Source organism: Motacilla alba, chromosome 4A, assembly GCF_015832195.1.
Source record: "Motacilla alba alba isolate MOTALB_02 chromosome 4A, Motacilla_alba_V1.0_pri, whole genome shotgun sequence".
Taxonomy (NCBI): Eukaryota; Metazoa; Chordata; class Aves; order Passeriformes; family Motacillidae; genus Motacilla; species Motacilla alba.
Window position 1 is genome coordinate 17,868,325 of NC_052045.1, and position 20,363 is coordinate 17,888,687.

The 20,363-nt window shown below is 53.2% G+C and overlaps 1 protein-coding gene across 5 annotated transcripts in view; it reads right to left on the minus strand.

Annotated features, from left to right (window-relative positions):
- The window catches only part of DRP2 (dystrophin related protein 2), a 29,367-nt gene extending 9,561 nt beyond the window's left edge, over positions 1-19,806 (minus strand). The window contains exons 1-11 of one of the 5 annotated variants that reach the window (XM_038123006.1): positions 19,723-19,806; positions 11,238-11,371; positions 7,108-7,241; positions 6,153-6,309; positions 4,985-5,105; positions 4,221-4,489; positions 3,539-3,685; positions 2,953-3,031; positions 1,703-1,763; positions 1,247-1,308; positions 912-986 (exon numbers count right to left, since the gene is read on the minus strand). In XM_038123006.1, the coding sequence (XP_037978934.1) occupies positions 912-986; positions 1,247-1,308; positions 1,703-1,763; positions 2,953-3,031; positions 3,539-3,685; positions 4,221-4,489; positions 4,985-5,105; positions 6,153-6,309; positions 7,108-7,241; positions 11,238-11,342 (1,210 nt within the window). In that variant the 5' untranslated portion in view covers positions 11,343-11,371; positions 19,723-19,806. Of the gene's footprint in view, positions 1-911; positions 987-1,246; positions 1,309-1,702; positions 1,764-2,952; positions 3,032-3,538; positions 3,686-4,220; positions 4,490-4,984; positions 5,106-6,152; positions 6,310-7,107; positions 7,242-8,322; positions 8,359-9,082; positions 9,374-11,237; positions 11,372-19,330; positions 19,644-19,722 lie in introns of those variants that run through there. The other 4 variants (XM_038123005.1, XM_038123007.1, XM_038123009.1 and 1 more) reach the window with 4 other exon arrangements.
- Between the last annotated feature and the right edge of the window lie 557 nt (positions 19,807-20,363).

Below are 20,363 nucleotides of genomic sequence, written 5' to 3' on the forward strand. Positions count from 1 at the left end.
GACACCTTAACAGGGTGGCAAAAGCTTTCTTCCATTTGCATTACATCCTCCCTGAATGTCCCTGGGTACAGGACTTGGGTACAGGACAGCCTGATCACCACAGTGTTATGAAAATAGTCCACAGACAGGGTTTGACTCCCTTGAGAACCCAAACTCCTCTTCCCCTGACTCATTGCCCCCTTCCAGCCCTTTCACAGGATGCCAAGGAGCACAGGTCTGCCTGGGCCCCACTGCTGCCTGGCTGTACCTCCTCCTCTTCACGAACAATTAATTCAGGAGGAGGATTTCCCCCAGCCTGCTGCTGCTTAATTTTGACAGAGCCTTAGATGAGAGGCTTCGTCAAAAGCTCTGAGCAGCCAAGGACGCTGCATCTATCAGATTCCCACCTGCCTGATTGCCAGTTCCACCAGAAACTCCTCAGCAGTTTCCAGGGAGCAGCTACCTCTTGGAGAGGTGTTTGAACTACTGTTGCATCATATTCACCTGGCTATGAATCCTTCAGTTTTCACCAGGAGTGCAGAAGTCAGGTTTATTGCCTCCCTTCCTCCTCTTTCAGCAGTGCAGCCCTCTCTGTCCCTGCCAGTGAGTCTGGTTTCATGTCTCAGTTACATCCACGCCCTCTCCATGCCCCTTTGGAGCTGCTTGGTGAGCTTCTGCCTGATCCCACAGCTTTGTTCTCACATCCCTTTGGACCACACCTGCCCTTGAGTCATCTCCACCCAAGCCTGTACAGAAAGGCTCTGACACAGACTGGTGCATCTGCTCAGCTCCCCAGGCTGATCTTCCAGGTTTCTCGCCTCAGCTACCTATCCCCTGGTGCCTCCTGCCTTTGATGTGCTGATAAAAGCTTGTGTTAGTTTAAGCCTTCACCGAGGGAGAGCCGGCAGGAGGGAAGCCCTTCCCACACTCACGTCGCAGGGCTTTTTGCACCCGCCGCAGTTTCATGGCCGTCCGATACGCCGAGAACTTGATGTTGTTCAAATCCGCTGCAGTGACACAGGAAAACAAGAATAAAACCACAGCACAGCATCCTTATCTCCAGGGCAGGAAGCAGCAGTTGCAGCTCTCAGACCCCAGCAGAGCACGTGCAGGACAGCGAGGAGCAGAGCCTGGCAGGGGTCACACCCCACTGCTTTGGGGGACCCTGTGGCACAGAGGGCAGCAGGTGGCCTGGGGGAATCTCACATGCACCCCATGCTCCAAAAAGGCAAGTACAGCTCAAATGGCTCTGTGACAGCCTCCTTACCCAGCGTCTGGTACAACTCTGTCATCTTTGGGTGGTCCCAGCATGTTGTCTGGGCCTGGTGGCTGGAAGCAAAATAGATGGAGACCAAGAGTCAATCTGGTAACCAAAAGATGCTGTGAGATATTAAAAAAAGGACCTGGCCAGCACTGGGAGCAAGTGTTTCAGTGTCTGCAGACACTGCTGCATCCCCCTGAGCACACTGCCAGCCACAGCAGCATGAAGGATGCCTGCAGCAGGATATCCCCATTTGCTGCCAGCTCCCTCTCCTTCCATCTGGGGTTTCCTCTCATCTTGGGCATCCCAGCAGGCAGGCAAAGCCAGGATCTGCCAGGCTGAGGAAGCCCTGCTTCACTGGAGGTGGGTTCTCGCTCCAGTCTGCCCCCCTCTCCTAATTGCCCAATTCCTGATCCCTCCAGGCCAGAGAAGACCTCGGGCTGTGTCTGGGAGCACACTCACTTGATGTAGTATGGCACTTTGTTGGGGGAAATGGCTCGCTCCCAGGGGACCTGGACAGAGGCTGTAAGGAGAGAAACACGTGTCAGATCACCACCAAATGCTCCCCTAAGCTGCTGCTGTTTCAGATGCCAGCCCTGGCACAGCAGGACTGTGGCAGCAGGTGCGTGCCTCTGAAAAGGCTGCATCTTCCCAAATCACCAGCTGGAGGTGTTGGTGCAGGCAAAGGGATGCTGCCTATAAAAAAGGCTTGACTGCTGTTCTTGTTAGAGCCATCTTGCCTCTCGAGCCAGGGGCTTTGTATCTGGCCAAGCTCAGAACTCAGGAAGAGACATTTCCTGATGTTTTTGATGATGCCCAAGGCAACTTTATGCTGACCAGTGGGCAGGACTCATAGCAGATGGGATTTGGGCACACAGACACAGCACTGCCTGTTATGACCAGGCTCAGACACCCAAAGCATCTGTTGCTCCTGTTGTTCCTGCTCCGTGTGCCAGCTGCAGTATCTTGGGAAGATCAGGATTCATCCCATACCAGCTGCCTGCCACCCTATGTTATATAGAGGATGGAAGCCATGGCATGACCCTCGGTTATTTTCCTTTTTCACAGGTGGTGTATCAATTCCAGCAGCTGGAAAAGTCATTCTTCCTTTCAGGTAGGAGTATGCAGTCTACAGAGAAGACAGGCCCACGAATCCCACTGACATCCAGAGACTCTGCAGGGCTCAGCACTTCCAAGGACAGAGCCCAGGCTCTGGAGCACAGCCTGTTGCCTAGCCTTTGCAGGCCTGAGAGCTATCAGCCAACAGCTCTGATCTGTAAGAACAGCATCCCTCTGCCTCGCCACATGAATGAAAACCTCCTGAAAAGGCACATTTTTAGCCTCCAAATAAGTAACTCAGGATATAAGGGACTGCCTTTTCCTGCCATCTGTTGTCTTGCTCTGAGGCTGACAGTCCCAGTGTCCCCTGGGAGCTGCTGCTGCTGCTGCGAGTGTCACAGCTCTGTGCTCTGAAGGGAAACCACACGCACGTCCCACCCGAGGTCCCACAAGGTGAGGCAGCACAATGCCAGCTTTGGAGATGCCTCCTGCTTTGGCTCCCGTGCACCGGGCACCAGCCCAGGCACTTTTCCAGCCTCGTGCATTGCTCTGGGCTCAGCAGCAGAACTTTGCACCCTGTTTTCCCGTGCCACAGCCCAGGCTGCTCTGCAGAGGCAGCCTCATGGCAGAAGCCAGGGGGACCACTCACGTACAGGAGAGGAAGTGCTGGGAGCCTGGTCCGAAGTCCCGGTGGGCATCTTGGAGCTGCTTCAGGCGTTCATTTATGGAGGCCTGGAGAATTGAAAAATAACTCACTGCCAGCCCAACAGGCATTTTAGATTGATGACCCATTCAGGAAGGCTTGGGAGTGGACTCAGACATGCCCCAGCGCACAGATGCTCTTCCTTCCTTGCCTATCTTGCTGTTTGTGCCCTCCTCCAGCCTGCTAAATCCTCTACACCTCCTCCCACAGGCTGAGGCAGGACAGCCACATCTCCAGCTCACCTGCATCCTTACTCTCACAGATATCAAAGCAGTAACAGCTGGTACTGACCACGTCTAACGCATCCTGATTCTCCCTTTGTTCCTCACACTGCTTTTTCCAGACCAAGATCTCTGCAGATTCACCAGACTCCTTCCTCACACTGAAGTGATTATCTTCTCTTCCAGGAACACCAACTATAACATCCTGCTGTGCCAAACCTTACTCATCATCCTTGAAGGTCAGCAGTGACAGCCCTTCCCAGCATCCTCCTGCCCATGGTTTATTTGCAGTGCTTGCTCCTGACTCCCTCCCACCTGCAGCTGTTTCCAGCGGGTGTTGATCTGCTCCAGGGTACGGGAATTCTCCATGCACAGGTGGACATCTGAGATGGCGAGCTGGTGTGCAAGATCATTGACCACTTTCACCCCATCCTTCATGGGGGAGAGCTCCTCTTTGAATAGCTGGAGTGCAGTGGGGATGGGTACACAGGCACAGAGTAGGGAGGGGAAGAAGGAAAAGAAGCAGGTGAGTAGCCAGGACTTGGATCTGATTATTTTGCTACAAGCTGGGGTGGGCTAGTGACTGCCGAGCCACTGCTGACTAATCCTCCCACAGGGTACATTAGCAGGGGAAAAAAATACCCAACCAAACTAACCAGGCTGCAGATTACTCCTGATAAATGAAATGGGGGCTGCAGATTACTCCTGATAAATGAAACGGGGACAATGACTCAACTGTGCTGAGCCACCGTACCTGTGTAAGGTCTGTGCCATGACAAGGTGCTCAGCATGGCCAGTCGCTCAGGGCACTGCTGGCCAAAACCCCCCTCACAAAGCAGGGGGGCTGTGGGAAGGAGGCCTTGGCCCTGAGATCCCAGGTAATGAGGCTGCCTTGGACTGAGCAGTCCATGGGAGCAGCTTTGTCCTCCTGGGAGGCAGCATTTCATCACCTCCATGGTGATGGCCAAGGCTGGAGCCTCCTCAGAGCCAGCAGTACCTTGGTGGACTGGATGTGCTCCGGCAAGGAGTCAATGAAGAGGTCCCCGATGGGTTCCCAGGTCTCCCGCACGCTTTCAGCCTGGTCCAGGGTGGTGCTGAGCTCTTCCATGGCCCCTTTAATCTCCAGCAGCTGCTCCAGGGTGCGCTCAATGTGGCGGTGCTGGTCCACACAGCGCGCCGTGAGCTTCTCCCACAGCTCGCTGGCCACGTTGGCCTGCTTCCAGACAAAGCGGCTGATGTTCTGGATCCGGTGCCGGGGAGACACATCTGGGAAGGCAAAGCAGGACAGGAACAGGGAGCAAAAATGAGAGCCCAACCCACAGGAGAGTGGGACAAGGGGCAGAGGGAGGACAGGGAAATTAGACATAAAATAATCTAGGGAAAACTGGGAAAAGGGAAGGAAAAACAAGTAATAACAGTATCCATCTTTGCACCAGCTTCTCTAGGTATCCAGCTTCTCTAGCCTCACAGGATCTGTGCTGCCTTTTAAAAAGCTACCCCAGAGCACATCTGGTGCTTCCTCATGAGGTGCCCCCATCACGGACTGCACCAGGAGCCTCTGCCTTTTCCTGGGACAGCGACACGGCTCTGTGCCAGTCTGACCTTTGGCCTGAGGACCGGGCACAGCCTGGGCACCGTGGCGTGAGGCAGAGCACTGGTGTGCTGTTTTGTGCCACAGCAGCCACCTGCACTCCACCCTCTGCGGGCCAGCCCAGGAGGAGCTGTGAAACCAGAGAATAGAAAGAGGGCAGCTCCACAGACCTTTGCTTTCCAAAGCTGGTTCTTCTAATTCCTCAAATGGGTGCTGGGAAAGGAAAGCCTGTGCTGACTCCAGGACAGAGTAAATGTATGGCCCCCGAGACTTCACTTCTTCCATGAAAGCCTGGAGAGTAGAGCACAGCGATGAGACAGCAGGCTGAGCCAGAAAGTTGTGCCCTGGCTGCCCCCTTGCCAAATGCTGCAGTGATTTATTCACCCCAAGGCCCAAGCCTCCCTGGAGGCACTGAGAGAAGTCAGTGTTAAGAGAAATATTTTTGCAGTTCAGGGAAGGAATGACCACCTGGCAGAAGGTAGCTCCTGCAGAGGTTTGGCCTGCAGCTTTGCTGGAGTGGAGAGGCAGAACAGCAAGCCCTGAATGGTGCGTTGAGCCGGGGCTGCAGAAGAGGAGCTGTTTTATTTATGGTGCTTTCAGAGGCACTGCTTGGAGACGCTCTTCACTCGTGCAGCGAGAGCATGGCCACGCTAACAATCCTTCCAGCAGCTGCTCAGCAACAGGTCCTGCTGCTGCAGGAGCAAGGAGAGGAACAGCAGGATGCCCCAAAGCAGCACATCTGCCAGGGAAGACTTCAGAGGCATGCTGGTCTAGAATGTCCTCTCCTTCCCTCCACTGCAGCTTCCACACCAGGGCTGTCTGCTGGATGGGCTGTTTGTGCACCAGGGAGGCTCCAGTAAGGATGAGGGATAGCAGCAGTAAACACCTTAATTTTGTTTCCAAGGTAAAAACAACTAAAGCCCAACAGCCACTGGCAGTGAGAAGAAAATGTTGTGAACCTGGGAGCAGGAGACTCTGATCTGCCTGGGTGTGCCCCAGTTTCAGGTATGATGATAACATGTTCCTGCAGGCATCACTCATGTCCCAGCCACAGGACTGCCCCTAGAGCAGCCTCCTCAGGCTCCAGGATCCCAAAAGCAGAGGCCAGTGAGAGGTAGGACATAGGGAAGCCACTACAAAGGACAGGGTTCATCACCAGCTGCAGGTGACTCGAGGCTGTAGTGTGGGTTTGTTGTCTAAAACCAGACGGGCTCTGCCTTTTCTCAGAGCACAGATGGAGACACTCAGGGGCTGGCTGTGGCATGGGCAGTGACACGAGGCAGGGCTGCCCACGCAGAGCCCTCGGAGCAGGGAACAGGGGAGGCAGCAGGAACGCACCGCGTGTGTCTCCTTCTCCTGCTGCACCAGGAGAACATCGCCCCGCAGGGGCAGCTGGGCCGACAGCTCCTCATCCTTCTGCCCCAGCCAGTCAATGATCTCCTGGAGAGGCACCTGCAGCTTCCCACTGTGGTCAGAGAAGGCCTCCAGCCGAGCCCTGGCAGGAGAGCAAGGACAGTGAGATGACAGACAGACAGACAGGAGAGGAGCAGGTTCCCTGAGGAGGGGAAGCACAGCACCATGGCTAGGTGCTGACCCCCAGGACCTCCTCAGGGACTGGCAGCACACCTTAGCATGGGCTGTGCATCACCCCCAGCCAGCAGAGAGCCTACACTGCCAGGTGGAGTGAGGCACGGAGGCATTGGGGACAAGGAACTGGAGCCATCCCTGGAGCCCAGAGTAGAGGACAGTCATTCTGTGTTTGCCTGTGGGTCAGAACCGCTCTGGCTAGCAAGGGGGGCTTGGAATGGCATTTACATGTCTGGGCAGCTTCCAGGAGCCTTGGATTAAGGCGGAAGACAATTAGCACGCCCCAGTTAAGCTCTCTGTCATGCTGGCTGTGGAGCTGCAAACTCTGACAGTCTGGAAGGCATGCTCCCCTCATGCAGTGGAGAGGGCTCCCAGCACAGGGATGGGCACAGAGGAGGTGCAGGCAAAGCCATGGGGCGAAAAGAGACAGCTGCAGAGGTGGCAGAGGATAGAGAGAGCAGCAGAAAGCAAGCAGGAGGGAAGGAGGGGAGGGAGGAGAGCTTGGGATGGGTAGAAATGGAGGAGATGCTTTCCAGCAAAAGGAGATTCAAAAGCCTGTGGACCAGAGGGGGAGCTGAGCCAAGGTCACTGTGAATTCATGTGGCTCATCAAGCAAAAAAGTTCAAAAACCTCCTGACAATCACAAGCAGCAGGCAAGGCTGGAAGGCCAGGCCAGCCTGGAGCTTGCTCCAGGCAGGACTCTTACCGAAGGCTGTGGGATTTTTTTTTGATCTCGTTCCAGCAGAGATTCATCTCCAGAGGGGCCTGGGGCCCGGCAGCACTGCTTGGAGCCCGGGGGGTTACACACGAAGGTCCTGCACCATCCTGTGAGGCTTCAACCTGGGCAGAAACAGAACCACACTGCATCCAGAGATTGCTGCCTGGTGCTTTGGGAACTTGCCCGGAGACACCCACCCAACTCTGCCCCAAATCTGACTGGTTTTTCAATTCTCAAGGGGGCTGCCCTGTTCCTTAGGTGGTCTCTTAGCAGCTCCCAGGAAACTCCTGCCTGCAAAAAGGATGCAGTGCCAGCCCCAGCAGCACTCAGAGCAAAGGCTGAAGGGAGGGTTTACTGCACATCTCCTTTCTCCTCAGTTATCCAGCAATGAGCTTATCTTGCTGAGAGCTGTTAAGCCAGAGCTGGTCCTTATGTGTCACAGTGCCTGCAGGGCTAATGATGATTTTTCCCATGTTATACAGAGCTGCTTCGAGAGGAGGCTGATCCTGCTGTTCCTAGGGACCAAGGGGATCTGCCAACATCCTTTATGCCATCCCCAATGCTGGCACATGCCACCTGCTCCCCTACAGAGGCTCCAGGATACTCCCTGCCTGCATGGCAAATCTGAGAAGCCACTTCTCCTGCACAGATGCTGCTTCTCCTCCGCAGCTCTCCAGAATGAGCAGCCGTGGGAAGGCTGCTGCAAAAGGCCATGGAGAGAAGACAGCAAATCCTAACCCAGCCAGGCAAGGGAAGCACATCCACCTGGAAAAACTGATTTCTGATCCCTGGACAACAAATCCTTGTTGGAATCCTCTCCTGAGCCTTTAGCACTATATCATGCCCCTACTCACAACACACTCTGCTGCATGTGCTGGTGGCAGCAACACACAGCATCAAAAGCCCCTCACACAGGACTCAGTGAGTCAGAGGGGATTTTCTCTCCCAAAAACACAGTTTGTTGAGCAAAACACATGGACACTTTCCCATAAGAGAGACATCAATGAGCTGTGTTGGAGAAATGGCAGCATTTCGATCGAGTGCCGCTTTGATATTAGAGCTCGCTTGAGATAATTATCCCCAGGTGCTTAATCAACCATAATTAAATGTGTTAGTACTTTCTAAACAGCATACAACAGGCCAGATAAGGGCAGCTGCCTTGGGGGAAAGGCAGCAGCTCTTGCAAGGGGAATATATACATACTTGTCACTTGTGCTGTCCAAGGGCTCACGGAGGTGTCTGGAGAAGGGATGCAGCCAAGCCGAGGGAAATAACAGGCAGGAGAAAACCAGACAAGGAATTTGGCTGCACAGCTAAAAATACCCCCTCCACACCAGTTCTCAGAGAAAAATCAAACGATCGCCAAGACTGGTGCTAAGTTTGATTCATCTAAAAACATCCAACAGGCTGTTCCCTGCCTCCCCATCCTGCCACTCCAGAAACACCAAGAAAACAGAGAAAACCATCACCCACAGAGTTCACAGGATTCTTGGGGCCACAGATAATGATCCACTGAAGCTAAAACTGCTGCTTGCACATAGAAAAAAACAATATCTGCATGTGCAGGTGCTCATGGCGCTGAAGTAGGTCAGTCCCAGGGCACTGCCAGGGAACGCTCCAGCCCTCCCCTCTATCCCAGGGGATACCAAAGGAAGGGATCAGCTCTACCTGGGTGCACCTGCACACAGCTCTGCAGACAACCCAGTCCTCCCAGCCTTATTTCATAAGTTAAAAGCCCACCACGCCTGCAGCTCCCAAGCCGTGTAGATCATCATGCAGCAGTGACCGAGCAGAGAGCAGGTGCTGAACACCTGCTTCCCGAGGACAAAACCCCGCAAGCAAGCAGAAGGAGAAGTAAGTGCTTTCCCTCTGAGCACCCCGTCAGCATCCCTTCCCCAGGGCCCGGCAGCGGCAGCCTGGACCCTCACTCCTCCCCCCGGAGCAGGTTTCTTTCCGGACTCACGCGGGCTGTGCAAGCGCATCTCGCCGCGCTCAGAGCGGGCACCGCTCCCGCCCGCCCGCGGCCAGGGCAGCGCCCGGCAGGGAACGGCCAGGCTCCGGGGGCCCGGCAGAGCTGGGCACTGACCCCCCAGGAATGTGCAGGGGGCGGCAGCGATCGCAGCCGGCCTCAATCCCAGCTTTGTCCAGCGGCATTCCAGCGGCCTCCAACCTGCCGTAACCCCGCGGCTGCCCTCCAAGCACAAGGAGGGCAGAGATGCGCCCGGGCAGGGCAGCCCCAGCTGGGACAGCAGGTGCGCGCAGGGTCCCTGCCAGGGCAGGACAAACGGGGTGCGCTGGGGTGGCCGGCACAGACCTTCACTCCCACGCTGGAGCACACACAGAGCACACAGGGGTGTTTGCCAGGGAAGGGATTTATCCAGGAAATCATCCCATCGAGCCTCAGCGACCCAGAAGGTAAATAGGTTCTTGAGATCTAATCCCAAAAAAGTTAAAGATGCCCTTGTTGTCCCCCACGTGCCCCAGCAGAGTGTTGGGTACCAGCAGATGTTCATGCCAGCCTGGACCAAGTGCAAATAGTTTCTTTTTGCCAAAAAGCTCTGGCCTGGCTACTTGTGTCCCCCACAGTCCTGACGCCCAGAATTTTTATCATGCTCTCTTCCACCTACAGGGAGGGAAAAGAAAAGATCCCAGTATCTCTGCTTCTCTTCCCTGACGGGTGCTGACCCTCCCTCTGGGAGCAGCACAGCCAGCTCCTCTCCTCAGCACCCCTCAGGCTCCACAGGTGGGGGGCAGCTCCCAGACTGGAGGAGGGGGCTTCAGTGAGGCCAAGGCACAGCTAAGGGTGGGCTGTCTGCAGCCTGCCCAGAGCTTTCAGGACCAGCAAGGACAGGAGAGGGAAGCTGTTTCCTAGGCAGCAACAGCAGCCCCTTCAAAAGGGGAGCTGTCATTAACACTGCTCCTGCTCCCACTCCTCTCCTCTCTCCCAGCAAATCCCACAGGGCTCTGATCCCCTCGCAGAGGCTTGGACTGCTCGGGCAGGTCAGGAAGGCTTTTCCCTGCTCATCCTGTTCTATCCCTCTCCCCCCTCACTTCACTTGCCGCGCTGTTTATCAACCACCCGTGCACTGGCCCACAGCAGCCTTCAAGCAGCCACCCTGGGGCCAAGAAACCCTGACTCAGCCTCCAAGAGCCTGCTCCCTGCCTCATTCTTGCATGCTGGAGCCTCTCCAGAGACAGCTCTGCCTTCCTCCTGCAGATCCCAGCTCCCTGAGGCAAACAGGTCCAGGCTGATGGTCAGCCGTGGTAAGGAGAAACCTCAGGCTCAGCCCTTGCTTCTCAGGCTTGAAACATGACAAAAAAGGAAGAAGCAGAAGTGGGACCTCGTTTGTGCTGGGAAGAACACTGCCAGTGCCCAAGGGAACCTTTGGCACTGTCCAGACAGGTGAGAGGTACCCTGGAACAGCAGCTACAGGCCAAGAGGGATCCACAGCCTGGCAGAGCCCAGGCAGCATCTCCCCACACCAGAGGTGCTAAACCACCTCATGACAGCTCAGTGCAGAGCGCAGGCAGCTTTGCAGACAGTTGCCAGCACACCTTTCTGTTCCTCAATCTGCTCTGCCATTTACCCAGGAGTCCCCAGAGACTTTCCTGCCCCGATGGTGAGGAGCCTGGCCTGGGGCTCCGAGATCCTGAGGGAAGGAGGAGGGACCAAGATCTGTCCCTCAATATAATTACATTAGTAAGAGGCCAGTTTTCTCCTCTGCCTTACAGCATCCACCAGGGCTTTAATTCCAATCTCTTCTCTGCAACCAGGAAGATTAGAAAACCTACATTTTTACCAAAAGCTGACATTCTTCCAAGTTTCCAGGAAAAAAAAAAAAAAAAACCAACCAAATACATAAGAGCTGTTGACAGAAACCTCTCACTCTTTATTGTGGAAGAGGCTCCAAGTCCAGCTCTGCAGGTCTTCTCTCTTGCCCTCCTTGGGGAACACTGTGCAGCAGGAGTGCTGGAGCAGAGCACACACTCTCCTTAAGTGATGGGGGCTGGAGCTGACAGCCTTGCCCCAGCAGGAACAGAGCGCCTGGTTTGCCCCACAGAGACCTGCAAGCTCTGCACCAAGCTGCCAGAGAAGGGCTCCCCGGGGCAGCTCTTACCTGAGAGAGCGAGCGGGCAGGGCTGCTGTGCTGCTGGGCCGGGAGGTGCCACTCAGGACATGGCGGGAGGACGCGGAGCCATTCCTGCATCACCAGGGGCTGCATCAGAGCTGATGGTCATGGGGATGGAGCACCTGAAAAGCAGAGGTAGAGTCCCTGGGTCAGCTCGTGCCTCCTCACAGAGCTGACCCCCTTCCCAGCTGCCTGCAGCGCCGCCTCCATGGCAGCTGGAGATTAAAGGAAGCACTTTTTAATTTTATGTTCTACTAGAGTTACAATCTAGTTTCATCTAAGCATCCAACTCTTTTCTTCCACCTGATCATGCAATTTGGTGTATTGATACACTGCTAGTGAGTCCCACAGACAATGCTTTTAGAAAGCGTTGGGTTCCTTTAATTGTATGAGATGCTCATGCTTTAAAAAAACGGAGAGAGGATCTCACTGTCATGGCCATTGTTCTAGTTTTGGTTGAGATAACATTCACTTTCTTCCTAGCAGGTGGTACAGTATGGTTTTTAATCCAGAACAACTTATGTTTAGACAGAATAGACATTTCCCTATAACAGACAACATTTTCAAACATATTTTTTCCTTTTATATTCAGAAAGCAAATTGCCTAGAGCCCCAGCTTCATGTATCTCATACTGTGAACTAGCTTTTTATGAGTTTTTGCTCATTATGAGCTATAAAATTCCCTTCATTATCCTCATTTTTGAACTGCATGACCTGTAAAGCCAGTTAGCAGTGGCCCCTTGACTATTCCACGGATCAGAAATGCGACCTCTGGTCACAGTGCTGCTGGGTTTTGTTGTTTGGACTCTAAATGAGCTAAAACAGGGATTCATTTCATTGCCAGCACCATCTCAGCTTTATGGAAAGCCATGAGAAATAAAGCACAGAGAAAACTTGGTGACTGCTTTCCTGCTTTGAGAAGGTAAAAATCACCTGCTCCAGCAGACAGAGCTCACGTCTGCATGGAGGTGAGGCTGCTTCCAGGGCAATGAGTGATGCTGATGGGAGAAGGCTGCTGGCTCCTTCACACCCAGCTCAGCTGGACAGCTGGGGCCCGCTCCTGCTTGGCCCTGGCAGGGCAGGAGCAGGCAGCACATCCTGCACTGACAGCAGCCACACTGCACAGACGGTGAGGAGAAATCCCCCCGGCCCCGTGCACGCTGCCCATCTCTGGCACCTTCACAGCCCTCACCCCCCTGCCCGAGCCTTTGCTGCCTCTCTGCCCTCAATTACACACATTAAGAGATTATCCTATGATTTTTTTTAATCTCTCAGTGATTTTTACAGCTATAATGCTCTCCCTTTTCAGCAGAACAGCCTGTGCTGAGCTCTCCAGCAGGCTGACAGTCCAAGGTCTTGTCCTCTCCCTCTCCTGCCCATGAGCACCAACGAACACTGCAGGGTGTGTATCCTGCTCCTCTCCCCATGCAGGCAGGGGATTATGAGGGGATTATGAGACCCACATTAACAATTATAAATTCCAGGGTCTTCAAAGCCCTCCAGGCTCTTGGTGCAAATTCACCACACCCAACCCCAAGGGTACAGAAGATTTCTGACAGAAGGTAACACCACCTCCTTTCCCTCCAGTGCCTGTGCCACTTGGGCTCTGTTCCTCTAAATGACCTCTGGATGAGACTCAGTGAAGCCAAGATACAATTCTCAGGGTGTGGAAAGCTATTTTTCCTCAAAGCCTCTGACAGAGGAATGCCACTGAGCTCTTCCCCAGGACGGGGAAACGCACGGCTTTTGCAGTGAGGTTCTGTGGTGCCTCACTGCAGCTGCCATCCTGAGGCCTGGGTTTTTCTGTGGCACAGTGCAGTGAAACTGCAGTGATGTGTGCTGGCCAGAGGAGTTCAGCCAGCCCTCCAACAGCACACGCACCTGGGCTCTCTGCTTTTAGTCCTCCCAGCACAGCCTGGCCTCTGACAGTTGCTGCCACCAGCCCAGAGAACAGGAGCAGTACTGGGCAGGTCAGGAGCTCTGCTCTGACTGCATTTTGCTGAGCGACAGATGTGCATGCATGGGGCAGGTGCAGCTCTGAGACAGGGTGGGTAACCCTGGTCCTGCAGGTATCCACGTGTAGGACTTGGAGCGTGTCCACACTCCCTGCCAGCATCGTGGAAATAAGAGCAGCCATTGCTGCACCTCCTGAGGGCTGGATCCTTGAACTCCTCCAGGGATGGCAAAGCCCATCAGGACACAGATGGCACAGGGAACTAAAGCCTGTCCAAGGCAGCAGTCACAGAACAAGCCGAGTGCCAAGCAAAGGGCACTACCCAGCCGTGTCCTGTGCAACACCTTGCTGCCACGAACACTGGAGCAGGTTGGAGGGCAGTGGCTCAGCTGCCCTTTGGCACTCTGCAACAGCAAAGACAAAGCCCAGAGGAAGAGAAGCCAGATAATGTGGAACTGACTGAGCTGCACAGCAGCCAGCAGAAAGGAGCACACTCAGGGGAGAGAGAGACAACCAGACGGAGAGGCACGTCTGCAGGCAAGCCAACAGCTCCATGTGACCCCTTGCCAAATTCCCTGCTATTACTGGAACCAAGCAAGGAGAAATGCTCTTGGATCTGCTCTGCTTCTCTGCTGAGGCACATAAAACAGCTCCAGTTCTGGCACTCCTACTTCAGTGCTTCTGTACAGCTCTGGGGCTGGGCACTGCAGCATGTGGAGCAGAGATTTTGTGGATGCTTCCTGGCTAAATTCCTACTGCCTGATGCCTACGCCTGTCAAGAGCCAAACCTGTGATCCACTTTGCCTCTCCCACACCACCATTCACCCCCTGCACTCTGCTTTAGGTTGGTGCTGGAGACCCAGCACACGACAGCCAAGGTTCAACATCATACAAACCAGATTGAAGTGCAGACAACAAAAGCTATCATCCCCACAGCCTACTCCAAGCCTCTAATTGAAAAGGAGTTGTGAGATTCTCCTTTGGAGGACTCAGGGAACAATGTGGTCAGGCTGTTCAAACTGATATAAAGTGAGCTTGGTCCCCCGGGCACATTTCTGTGCAAGCAGAACAAACATCAAGGCTCAGGCGAGCAGAAGCAGGTGAGCATTTCCACAGGTGGACACTGCAAGAAGCAGCTGTAGAGTCACCATGGAGCAGGGGCTGGGGCACTGCACTCACACAGTGGAGACAGCAAGGAGGGAAACCCTTTCCACTGGTGTCTCTCACCTATCTATGCTGGAGGTCCCACTCCAGGCACAAAGGAGGTCAGAGCAGTCCTGAGAAGCACCAGGTACAACCTCCTTACCTGGTGCTGCTTTGCATCCTCCCCCATGAAAAGCACCCAGCACTTGCCTCTGCTCTCAGAACACCCTAAGAGATGAAGCAGTACATGTTCCACAGTGCTGTGTTAGAGCTTCCAAACACTTCAGTACCCAAAGCACTACCAAGATGAGACCTTGATGATCCTCTAGTTGAAAAACAAGAAAGCCAAAAATCTGGGTTTTACTTTTCAACAGTTGAATGCTTGGGCATTAAAGGTATTAAAACCAAAATAATTGCCTTTTTTCTCTTCCTACGTGAGCTGTACCTGTTACAAATTCAGCACTGAAGAGCCTGTCCCACTCCCTTCTTTCCAGGCAGTCTGACAAAGGCAGCTGGAATAGCCTTTGCTCAACCAGCTCTGCTTCAGCTCTGTCACACAACTCACTGCACCACTCAGGGATCTCTGGGCTCCCTCTGCTTTCCAGACCTGCTGCAGCAGCATCCCTGGCTGGCTGGAGAGCTGTCCCAGCTCCTGCAGCACCTCTTCTCCATCCCAGCCAAAAGGGAGGTGACAGCTTCCCACCAGTGCACATGGTACACAGAATTCTCCAATTCTGCTGCATTGGTTTAAAATCCTCCTGATAGGAACTCATGTCCAAACTCTCTCAAACATTGAGAGAATTCACACTGCAGCTGACCCTCCGTGGCTAAAGCCACCCCCCAGGATCAGAAACCTGTCCCAGGCAATAGGGTGTCACGTCAGATGCTGAATTTCCAGCTCTCTACCACACATAACAGCAGCAAACACAGCAGACAGGTCAAGAGGTCTCTCAATCACACGGTTTATGCTTTGAATTCCTAATTTGCTTGTAGACATTCTTCCCTGACACTTTCCACTTCAGATCTTGGCCTATAAGGAAAAAAATATGGGAACATCTTGAGACAAGGCAGCTCAGCTCAGCCTTTATCCCATGAAGGGAGTGGAAATACAAACATGTTCCCTGCTGCTGGAAATGTTAATGACTTTGTTGTTGTTTGACTAACTGTACAGAGAAGTAATAACATTTTAGCTCAGCATGTTCAGTGTCCTTTCAGGGGAAAGGTGGGAGGCTTGTGGGTATTTCAGAGTCCAGCTCCCATGTAGATGCTAACAAAGGCAGCATTCCCAGGCTGACAGACAGCAGGACTCCCTCGACAGCTTAACAACACATCCTGTTTCACCAAAAAATTATTTTCTGCGCTTGTAAGTAAATAATTTAAGCCTGAGATCGCAGGCCAGACGATCTACTTCCCAAGACCCCACTGGTCAAGGTTTGGTGAGAGAAAAGCAACCTTCGTCCCAGTGGGATCAACATAAAAACAACACAGTTCCCTCTCAGAGCACGGGCCCTTCATCTCCATCTCTTTACAAACCCAGAATAGATACCCAAACACACTCCCACAAAAATCATCCCAACATTCTCCAGGCTGTTACGTGCTCCCATGTACCCTGAAAGGGGACTGTCAACAATATTCCACATGTGGGAGCATTTCCAACCCCATCATCTGACAGTTAAAAATCTCAGAGGCCAAAGCTGGGCTTCACACTGCACTTCCACCAAAGAGCCAGGTCCCCTTTATTAATTAAAATGAAGGGTGATTCAATTAAGCACCTGTCCATGAGAAGTAACATACAGCCAAGGTTTTATCTGGTAGTGAGCAAGCAGCACAGAAGATGTGTTAGTCACTGAGGGTGGGTCAAGTGGGGACTCTTATATCTAATGAGCTCCTTTCTTAAATGGCCACTTGGACCTGGAGCTCAAAACCAAAATGTTATTTTAATTCAATGGATAAACAGGTGCCATACATCTTAATAAGGCAGCAGCATCCTTTCCCCTGGCTCACTCGCTCTCCATTTTCCTAAGCAACAGAATATACACACTCACACAATCTCAAACTGAAAAATTTCACCAGTTGGCTTTGCACTGGGAAACTGTGGTGATGATGATGTCCTCACCTCACCAGGTGAGTGTGGGTGTATGCCCACAACATGGTCATGCAAAACTGACTACCCCTCTCTAGGCTCAAAAATAACTTAGGGAATTTTTTTAAGGAAGATTGAAAAACCTGAATTTCTTTTGCATGTTGTTTCAGACTCCCAGCTGGGTTTTAAGTTGCTCCCTCTAAAGCTCACTTTTCCCAGGAACTCTTCCCATCTCTTAGCAGCTTAAAGTACTGAAATAATGACTCAAGCAGGCAGGGGACCCAGCTGCGAGCCCACAGCCCTGCTGTGCTGGACACAGAGAAGCTGCTGCCTGCTAGACTTGACAGACAGAAGGAGCAGGAGAAGAGCAAGCAGCAACCTCCCAAGAGGGACAGCAGAACAGGGGGAAATCACTTGCTTAATGACTGAAAGAAGGTTGCATCAAATAAAAGAAAAAGCATAAAAATTGAACATTCCTTCAGAAACGTGGCTCCTGTAGCCCTGAAACCTGCCAATTTAAACCAGTAAAAACCTCAAGCCTTGCCTTTGCCTTTCTCCTCTAAGCACCTGAACCTTCCCTTCCCTGCTGCTGGAAGCAGCAAACAAGTTTTGCTGCATTGTGAAAAGCACATCACCCATTTGCCACGCTGTGTAACTGATCAACAACAGTGGGAAGAGCACACCCACACTCAGTTCTGATGGCCAAGGCAATGCTGCTGACTCCGGGCTGCCTTGGCACTTTGCTTCTCATTCTCACTGTAAAGCTGGCACCTGCTTCTCTAAACTGAATACTCTACCTTGCCCCCAAGGTCGTCTTTATAATAAACTCCCTGCCAAAGCACAAGGCTCTCTGGCCTTCTGAGGCCATGAATTTTATGGCCAGGCTGTGTGCCCCATGGAGCCACATTTCCTGTCCCTACTTGAGATGTGTCAGAGTGACCTTATTCTTATGCAAATGGAAACAGCAAAGGAAAATGGGATGGAGCAATTTTGGCTCAATTCTGAAAAGACTGGTTTCATCTTCGTACACTTATGAAAATGAGAGTTTTTGGAAGACTGAGTTCTTTCTGGCCAGTATGTCTTATTTCACAAGAGTTATAATTCCTCTGTTATGCTTTTATCATAGACATCCAGGCTAAAGTGGAAGCCTTGAATTTGTATTTCTCAAAACATGACTATATCCGGAAATTCACCATACGTCTCCAGAAGTCAGGAGTTTTGTTTGAACCCATTCATTTAATCCTTTCCCTGTCTCACTTTGTTTGGTTTTGCAAAGAGCCACTCCAACCTGAGCAGCCCCAGTGACAGTTACAGCCCTGGCCAGTTTTAGAGAGCAGCATTGATCCTTCTCAGGCATTATTCCAGAGACATGATCCTCATCCCATCTCAGCTCCTTCAGCTGACAGAGAGGACCTGAACACAGCATCACATCACAGCAACACTCCAACGCTTCCCCTCCCAGCACTCCAGGCACCCACGTTCCTGGACACTGCTGCAAAATGGGACTGTGGTCCAATTCCTTTCCAGAGTGCCACCACATGCCTGCTGTCTCCAGAAGCCTGCCTGGACAGCTCCCACAGCAGCAGAGAAAGAGCTTTCAGCACAGGGAGCTGGCAGGGGAGGGTGTGAGATGGCACCAGAGCCATGGTGGGCACACAAGCACACGTGAGTGCCTGGAGAATGGAAACCCCCCCCAGGACAGCTGAACCTGGTGGCTGGGACCTCACACAGCTTCCTCAACAGCCCTCAAGGGCACTATGGTCAGGCAGGAAAGGCCGTCAATGAGAATAACCAAACAAGAACTCTCACAGGTCCAAGATAAAGAGGTGAGCAGCAGCAGGACTGGTGTGAGGGACCTTGGATTAGGGCACAAGGAAAACAAACTAACCAAAAACTGACTAGACCTTTTTTTTTTCATCACTAAAACTCAAAATACAAACAAACATTGGTTTCTCCCAGGGAAAGCGTGGCATTTAAGGGAGTGGGAGTAATTGCTCCACACCCCTGTCACTGCACATGGGCAATCTCAGCATTGAAACCCCACACATACCACGCTGCCACTTCCACCAGAGGACCTCCACAGCTGTGATGCTGTACTGGAGGGAAAGCTGAAGGAAACAGGCTGGACTGGGCACCAGTAATAATCTGTGGCACTAAATCTTGAGAAACCACAGCCCAGGCTGTCCTGTCTGCCAGGGACAGGGAGGCAGAGTGCAGAGCCCCGGGGAGCAGGAAAGGTCCTGTGCTTCCTGCAGGCAATCCTGCAGTCGGTCAGGGCTGCCTGCATCCAGGGGAAGGTCAGTGGTGGCAATACAAGCCCTTGAGAAGGGAGGAGGAGGAAGGACGAGTGAAAGGAGCTGGGGAGAAGCTGGGGGAGGGGAGGGCGGCCACATAAAGGAGCGAGGCTGGACCGTGTAAGGTAGTGAATGGAAAGGGCAGAGCTGGGACTGTGGGCTGATCCTTGCTCACTACCTGAGCAATATTCGGGTGCCTGCCTCGCCCTGCTGCCCGATCCTCCCAGGAAGATGCTAGAAGGCCACCACGCACCCTGCCCGGAGCAGCCCTTCAGAAACACTGCCAGGGTGAATAAACCTTCGCTGTGCAGAGCACCACGGCCGGGCACACCGGGCTGCAGGAGACTGCTGTCCGCCTCGGGAATCCGCATCCCTAACCGGTCCCTAGCCTCTCCCTCGTGGAAATGGTCTTGGCCACCTCTCTTGCTCTCGCCCCGACACCCCTCTTTTCTTCTCCGCAAGTTTCCTCACCCGCACATGCACGGGCAGCCAAGGGACACGCACACCCCCAAAGAGCGCATTTCCCAGTTCAAACCACCCGTCCGAATTCTCCCCTCTTCCAGCGCAGGCAGGACGTGAGCGGGCAGCAAACGCTGCCGTGGCCTACCTTGGAGCGCGCCGGGCCCGGGCCGCGGGGGCAGCGGGGCTGGGGTGAATCAGCACAGGAGCCCCTGGGGCAGGGCTGCATGCTGAGGCTCAGCACCGCCGCCTCTCCTCCGCCGCCGCCCCGGCTGCCGTGTTGCTATGCGATCGCATCACCGCCACGGCACCTCGCCGGCTCCACAGACGTACCCTTGACTCGGCAGAAGGCGGCGGGGAGCGGGGACGAGCCCAGCGAGCGGCCGGCCCGGCCGGCGACCGACGGCGAGCAGGGGAGGGGGAAGAGCGGGGATGCAAAGACAGGCACGCACGGGAGGAGGAGACAAAATACACATGGAAAGGGGGAAAGAAAAGGGAGGAGGGGAGATGTACAAACGCACTGGAAGCGCCTGGTCTGACCTCTGGAGACCTGACACGGGCTGCTGGGCTCAGCCACGCTTCCCTCTGCTCGCCGACATCTCCCACCGCCTCGCGGCTCTCATTTTGGGTTAAATATGGCCACGCGTGTGCTGCAAAATGCCAGACACATTCGCCTCCTTCCTTAAGCACAATTTGGGTATCTGACACAAGATTTTTATAATTTAAGAATAGTCCATTTTAAAATTAAAGTTAAGGAGCAAAAATAGGATTATCACTTAATTTCGGGTATGCTCCCTGTTCTTCTTAGAAAAGAAAAATAAATAAAGGAAGGAGGCAATTCTCCAGGTTGGGGAGATCTTTTAAATGTCAGGGTATCTCAGCTCAGCTCACAAGAAACAGGAGGATTTGAGCTGCTAGCTTGGATGAGGACACAAACAGATACAGAGTTGGGATTTTGGTCCATAGATAACAGTTTACAGTTCTTCAGATCATTCCACCCAAGGATTTCAAACTGCTCAAGCCACCAAGTGATGTTATTTTCATATAACACAAAAAGAAACAGAATTAAATTACTTGGTGAGAAAGAGGATTCAAATGTAATCCCAGCTCCCTGTTTTAAGCACTAGACTGTCTCAGCCTCTCCATGGGAAAATTAAAAGTCAGAAAATACAATCTTCCTG